The sequence below is a fragment of the Epinephelus moara genome, chromosome 22 (genome assembly GCF_006386435.1).
Source record: "Epinephelus moara isolate mb chromosome 22, YSFRI_EMoa_1.0, whole genome shotgun sequence".
NCBI classification, from domain to species: Eukaryota; Metazoa; Chordata; class Actinopteri; order Perciformes; family Serranidae; genus Epinephelus; species Epinephelus moara.
This window is the reverse complement of record NC_065527.1, coordinates 14,388,164-14,395,701: the sequence shown is the minus strand read 5'-3', so window position 1 is coordinate 14,395,701 and position 7,538 is coordinate 14,388,164. Positions and strand designations below refer to the sequence as shown.

The 7,538-nt window shown below is 41.4% G+C and overlaps 1 protein-coding gene across 1 annotated transcript; it reads right to left on the bottom strand.

The window, feature by feature from the left end:
* Positions 1 to 864: 864 nt before the first annotated feature.
* Positions 865 to 3,156, bottom strand: LOC126383768 (proline-rich protein 15-like). The gene is made up of 2 exons (XM_050034427.1): positions 2,790 to 3,156; positions 865 to 2,281 (listed from the first exon to the last, which is right to left on the bottom strand). The coding sequence occupies exon 2, from the start codon at positions 2,259 to 2,261 to the stop codon at positions 1,830 to 1,832; it is 432 nt and encodes a 143-aa protein (XP_049890384.1). The 5' UTR covers positions 2,262 to 2,281; positions 2,790 to 3,156; the 3' UTR covers positions 865 to 1,829.
* Positions 3,157 to 7,538: the final 4,382 nt, after the last annotated feature.

The following is a 7,538-nucleotide window of genomic DNA, read 5'->3' as shown; positions in this document are numbered from 1 at the left end:
AAACTTTGGGCCTCTGAGCCGGGCAACTGCCTAGGGCACCACCCAGATGGGAGGGGCAATACTCTCCCTTATTATATCTTATAATAATGTTGTATATTTATTTATATTTCAGCTAAGTTATTTGTTTTGATTTCTAATTAGTTATAATTGTTCTTGTTTGTAATCAATACAATAATCATAAGAGAATTTTTTATTTTATTTATATTTTTATTTTGGTGGTGAAGGGGCGGGGGAAGCTTGCCTAGGGCACCAAATGTGCCAGGTCGGGTCCTGCACTTCCATTAACAAAATAACTTTAATGCGTCACATTTAAATATCCGTACGTGATTTCACAGCCATAAATGACGCAGCAGTTACAATCCTGCTACATAAACACAAATGCTGCAGGCACACATACACACACACACACACCTCAAACCTAAGCAGTGACAGAGGAATGCAGAGACACAGGCACGCTCCTCCCTTTAAGTGACAGAACAGTATAATTAGAACTGGGTTTGACTTGCACTGCAGACACTGCATAAAAAGGACACTAATTCCTTGTAATAGCAATAGCCTTCTTCAGACAATGTGATAATCACACGAGCCTCACTCCGCGCCTCTTCCAGTAAAGCGATGATTAGGAACCAACATGGCCGCCAAGAGGAGTGATATTACTTCTCTGTACATGGTGTCTTTTAGCTCATGTTTTGAAGTGCACATATTCTTCTGTGTTTATGTGACTTTTTACTAATTCTTACACTGTATATATCTTTTTGTTTTTAGTATGCATTAGTCTGTATACAACAGTTATCCTGTCCAATCACTGTCTGAGTTGAGCCATTGTGATTGAATTGGAATAATGAGGCACACATGCACATACACACGCAGTTATCAGATTTATTTCTCAAATTTTGCCTTCATTTAAGTATCCACAAGTGGTCCACAATACAGTAGCCCTGCAAAGCAAACTACATCTGGATCATACTTCCTTAGCTACATGGCCATATCACATTCACTTGGATGTCATGACATTAGCTTTTTACTTCAGTGTCAGTAGTAGCTTGTTTTGGACCCATTATGTCATAAAACATGCTGGATTTCATCCTTCATACAAAGTGTTTATGCACTTTTACTGGCAAGTGTCACACATCTGACTAAAAGCTGCTCACAAACATTCCTTAATTTCTTCCACTAACTGATTTTTTTTCACACAATATAACTATAAAATAATTTTACACCTTCATAAACATCCTTCTAACCAGGCAGAATCAACATTTTTTTGTAAAAGCATTTGTAAAAACGGAGCATTATACTTATCCTTCATTATCAAACATATATTATTCTTATTACAGAAATAATGTAAACACCTTATGAACAATATTTTCCTGGAGCATATCACACTTCATCTTGAGTACTGACTGAAAATTGCATTCTGGGATTGTGTTTTCTTAAAGGTTGTAAGTCATTTTAAGGCTTGTCCAATGATGACACTGTCTGTGACTGAGGCAGCGGCACAGTGGGACATTAATACATATTGGGGTATTAAGTGCTTAGAGTTATAGTACTGTATCTCTACTTTTAAGCTTTGATTATGGGATATTGTGGGCAAAAATGGTTCAATAACCATCATAAAGAACAAATATAATCCTTTTCAAGTTGATGATTATTGTTTCTGTGGCCTTCTGGCACAAGTCCATCAACATAGAAGTCCAAATGTCCAATGTTTCATATACAATAAACTTGATTCCAGCAGTATTGGGCTAAAAGTTGAATGCTCCTTGTTATCTTCATCACCGTAACCAACACACAGCAGAGCTCTTGGTATGCTTCAAGAGAATGAAGCGTCTTCATTTCTTTGAATCCCTCTCCTTGTCTTCGTGCATCATTTTATGGGGCAGTCTTTGATCGTCTACTCCTCCTCGCGATCCCCGCATGTCCTCTTTCCCTGATGCCACATTATCTGTCTCTTTCTCCTGTGTAGGAAGGGTCTGGCGAATTTTTCCCTTCACCTTAAAGCGACCAGAGCGTGAAATCCTCATGTTCCTGCGACACGTCTGCTCGTTGAAGTACGACTCCAGGTGGGACTCTTCATTGGGGTCATTGCTGTGGATGCTGGCTTCCTGCTGAGACAGGGCCTGGTCACTGGAGTCTTTTTGCTTCTCTGACCTTGGTGCAAAAGGGTCAAAGTGCGGCGTGGTGTGGGTTGTGCTGGTGTCCTTGGAGCCTCCACTTTTCTTCTTTGGCAGGAATGCCGTCCACCATGGGGTCCTCTCTGTCATCTTTAACTGATGGGAGGGAACTGGAACAGAAAACAGAGGCATCAGTAATTCAGCTGTAGTCAAGATCTTCTCCTCTACATCAGTATTATTTTAGATCATGTAATTTCATCTGTGAAATCATCTGTCTACATGCTCTGAACTGGCTCCTTATTTAACTTACTCTTTATTTTCTAGTAAAACAGCAAATTATTCCCTTAAAAATTGTGTCATGTCTTTGGTTTTGAAAAATATTTCTCATCACACTCCACATCTTCCTCCCCACCCTCATAATCATCACAAATCCTATTTTCTGTTTGATTATCATGATTTGCCCTCTCTAAATATAAATGTACCTTACTCTCACCTTTCTGGTGACTATTTCCCACTGTGATGAGACAACTTCTTACCAACTAATCCTAAGAATAACCAGTGTAACCATGTTCACCTTCTCTGTAAAACTGGTTTAATGAGTCGTAAGAACAGAAGAGCAAAGCCAAGCAGTGATTCACAGGTGAACAATGCGAAAAAAAAGCTCTCATGAACACTCACCTGTGCTACAGAAGTGTAGTGTGTGGACACTAAAAACGACCCGAAGCAAAGTGTAAATGTGACACTTTTGTTTATGTTGAGATATAAATCCACAGGACAGACCAGTGTCTTCGTCTTCAGTGTTGGAGCACAACTGTGGCAGCAGTCCTTCAAGGGGTCGCAGCAGTATCCATTTTACGCACGGGCCAGGTGTCTTGCCTCCTCACATTTCTCACCTCCAAAACTGTTCATTTTTCTCCTCTTGACCTCGTCAAATATGTCTACTCTTCTTTTTCACTTCTCGAGAATAGCACAAATGAATTTATACATTTATAAGGAGCGGCTTCTCTTACTGAACAAGCAGGTTTCCGCCTCCGAAACTGACATCTCTCAGAGTACCTGTCCTTACTCCTGATTGGATGAACACGCTGGGTCTGTCATGTGATCTCCCGCTCAGGTGAATCCTCTGCGGTGGTAGGTGGGGCTTGTGGTTGCCTGGCAACATACCCCATGGGAGCGTGCGCCTCTTCAGTGACAGATTAAAAAAAAGAGCCCTTTGTATCACCTGAACCCAACCCAGGCCAGGGAGCCAAATTATGTTCCAATTTTGGACGCCCAGTAGTTTAAGACACAATGGCTCATAGCTTTTATGTCATGCACAAGGAAAGGAATGACACAGTGAGATGTGTATTCAATTAATGTTATTAATAGTCACCAACCTAAAGAGGCTGTAGGGCTACTCAGCAGCAAGCAGTCAGGCTGTGTGGTTTAACTGAGGGCCTGTGCTGACATTATTAGGGGGGGTGAGCTGTAGGATGAAGTCAGGAGTCTCCTGAAGTTACATTACTGCACTAGACATGCAATTGTTACTGTTGTAAACGTGAGGGGAAGCAGTTTGGCCTGGCGCCGGTTTCACCTGCTGGGCTAGGCCTACTTGTCGCACGTGATTCTTCTTGTCCTCACACTGTATTTTTAAGTCTAACTCCGGGGGTCAGTGTCATGTAGTTTTCCTGCTAGTCTGGGTCTGTCAAAATGACACATAACCAAGACGCATACACTAATACATGGCTTCAACACATGCTGCATCACCTACAGCCCAGTATATAGTTACATACAACCAGACATATAGGCTAGATGACATGTTTAAAAGAGACTGTGCTCAGCTGATAATAGTTTCTTAATGACACTTTTTACTTAATATTTTTGAATGTTTTACCAAGGTGACGTTACAAGAACTAACAGTCCTTACGGTAATACAGGGCATGAGTTCTCACTTTCTCATAAGCTCTTAAAGCTACAGTCACATGCTAATATGTGCGCCAACTTAAATGGCCATGATGATAATGGCAGTGATGGAAAATACTATACTTAGCTCCACTTGGACCGGCTACGAGAGCAAAATGTTACTTTCACATGAATGCATCAATATTAATAATACAATCATATAATATTTGACGCTCTCATAGATGGTGGTGGATCTATCTGTAGGCTACATAGGCGGCTATGTAGGGCGCCAACCAGAGCCCCAACCCCCCAACAAACATCAAACATAGGGGGTAAATGATCCAAAAGACTCAACGCTAACGGTCAGTCTGTGGTACCACCTCTAGTGTTGGCAGTGCAGCTCACCTTAATGTGTGCATCAGTGATTGATTATCAAAGTCAGACCATGTTGGAGCATTGACGATATGGTGGAGCGGAATGGTGGAAATGCAATACATCGCTCGCGCAATAGGGGATAGCAGAGTCACTGGTACATTCTGGCTAGCTAGTACTGCTTTAGCTAGCTAGTACTGCTATTTTATTAGAGTGCAGGGCACTAGAACTGTCATATTTTCGGGGGTGTGCCCGTGCGAGTTTTTCCTCCTTGCCCACCATATTTCATACCTGCTTCTTCTGTGAATAATAAAAAGTGGTTAATTTCAAGTACGTCGCTTGCATTATCACCCCCGCTGGCAACGCATGGTATTACACGCATCGCTGCATCGTGTATCAAAAAAATGGACAACACATTTTGAAACGCAAGCACACATAATGGCGGCCAATGCGTCTCGATGCATCCCAATGCGTTCGCGTCTCCGTGCCTTTGCGTCGACTATGAAACGAGGGCAAATCAAAAGAAGCAAAAAGAAGAAGATGAAATGGGCCAAGAAGTTGCCCGGGGCGCCAAATGTGCCAGGTCCGGCACTGCTCATAGGGGCCATTTTTCTACACAAGTAGCACTTACATGTAAGGATATTTCGCTGATAATAGTGTACTTTAATTTTAGTTACATTTGCAGTACACGTGCCCTGCAGCTCTTTCTCTGCATGGTCCATTGGAGCTGTCTTCCCGATGAACTAAAAAGCTATACAGGCTTACAACTGATGTATTAGTTACAACCATTTGTGCAGGGGGCTTGATTAGAAAGTAGCCATTTAATCACAGTGTGAGTTTGAATTAGTTTTAAGTGATTTAGTGGTGGTTTGCATCTTATCATCAAGGTTAAGCCTCATTATAAAACATGATGTAAAGAATTCTGCATACAAACCTCCTCAAAAGGGAACATTTTCAAGCTACAAAACAGGCTTAAAACACAATTACATGATTACAATATGCAATACACACGTGCAAAAAATGCTGGAGAGCTCGGACAATTGTTTTAATAATCTTTATTTCATATAATCAGAGCTTCATGTGGGGCTTGAGACATATTTTACATTCTTCATTTAAGCCTCTTTTTCAAAACTAATCATTGTGTCAAAGCCAAGTTTTGAAGTGTAGGTTAGGAAAACAGCATCTCCTACACGTGACGTTATTCGTGAAGCAAGCTATTTTTCTTGGTATGCCTGTGGAATCCCAAATGGTTTCTGTGTGGGTCGGTGCCAACAGGGAAGACCTGGTGTGAGTCTGAGCAGCACATCAGATCGAGACAGAAACAGAGAGAGGAGGGAGGGAATCAGGGAATGCCTTTTGTCTCCCTCCTCCAGCTGAAAGTTGTTGTGGCAACAAGAATGTGTGCTGTTTCTGTCTGTCTCTCCTTCGGCAGATGGTGGCCCGCCTGCATACTTGGGGACTCCCTCTCCTCTCATCTCCCATCCCGGTCGAAACTCTGCGGAGTCATGTCTTCATTCAGCCACACACAGAATGCTATCCTTTGTTGTGCTTTATCTTATCTCAAATGTGCACACATTATCAGACATTATAGATGATGCAGATGACCTAACAGAATAATATTTAAGGGCTGACACTAATGATTATTTTCATGATGAGTTAATCTATTGTATCCACTCCGATTCCTATTAATTGCTTGCTAGGTGAAATATCTGGAAATTGCCCATTGCAGTTTTTCATCACCTAAGATGATTGTCCAGCTATGGAAATGAAACTCAAAGATATTTTATTTGATTAGAAAAAAATGGAACAAATCCTTACGTTTAGGAATCTGGAACCATCTTATCTCTGCATAATAATAATAATAATAATAATAATAATTTTGACACTGCTTTCCCCACTCCCCCATGACCCACATAGGTACAGCTCCTTCTGGTCTAAACAACATCATAATCAAAGGATGTTATCTTGTCACATCCACTCTCAGTTTTGGTTTGCTTCCTCAACTCTGTCCCATATCTCCCCATCTGCTTACTCTCTGAAAGTTGATCATTAACTTCAACCAAACCAGCTAAAGAAAAACATCCATGCAGGGATCTTTCCGATAAAGCTGCACTATTGCAGTGACATTAGGTTCTCCACCTCTGAGGACAGAGCACGTTTTGAGCATGTTTCAGTTTTGAATGAAGGATTTCCTCAGGGTGAAATCTGAGTTTTTGCCCATTGAGACAGAGAGGCATGTGGAGAATGTGTGTCGAAATCCACATGACACTGTAGAGATATTGAAACAGTGATTGCATAAGGTAATTCCTGTCCACCTGTATCTGTTTATGCCTCTGAGATATTGTCTCCATGACAAACTGCATGAATCAACTTTTTTTGTCTCCCTGACAACTAGCAACACATAAGGACGGAAACTTTCAGTGGCTTTAAAAAAAAAAAAAAAAAGACCTGCTGTGGACCTGTGGAGTCAATAACAAACATTTCCGGACTGTCAAGTACTGAAGCAAATACTGTTTGTAGCTGGAATTCAAAGATTGTTAGCACACAATTTAATGTCAAAAATGATTTCTAAATCTCAAAGGGGTCTGGTTGTTATATATATATAATTAGCTGAGATTTGAGAGGTCATAGGCTGACACAAATCTGCATTGGGAGACACACGAACAAACCAAAGTGACTCACTCAACCATGGATAAATATTTATGTTGACTCACATTCACACAGTTCATATTAGGCGACATGCGACCGTCTACGCTTGTGTTTTCCTGTGTGATGACGGTGGTGTGCTTGCATCACGCATGTGCCATGTGCGTATGAGTCCAGTAATTCACCGTGACATGACAAACCTGAAAATCTCCGCCATAGTGCAGCACTGTACAACAGGTTGAACCGAGGCGTGCGAACCATGGGAAAGAGAGCAGGAAGGCAGCCAGTTGGACTGGTAGAGTCAGCTAACAAAAACTCCTCAAAGGAAGTGAGTGGCTACTGTATCTGAGGACAGTCACAAGCACAGACATGGTTTACTGGCCTTCTCTAACAGCACCAACACTAAAGTGCTCCTTAAACACTGACTATCTCATAGGTAAACAAATGTATACAGTCCAGTCCACAGGTGAGGGTTAGATGGGTAAAAATAGTGGAAGGAATACAGACTAAACAAATATGCAGTCCAGA

Excerpts from the sequence above, each read along its gene's own strand:
- LOC126383768 (XM_050034427.1), bottom strand. The coding sequence starts at position 2,261 with ATGACAGAGAGGACCCCATGGTGGACGGCATTCCTGCCAAAGAAGAAA.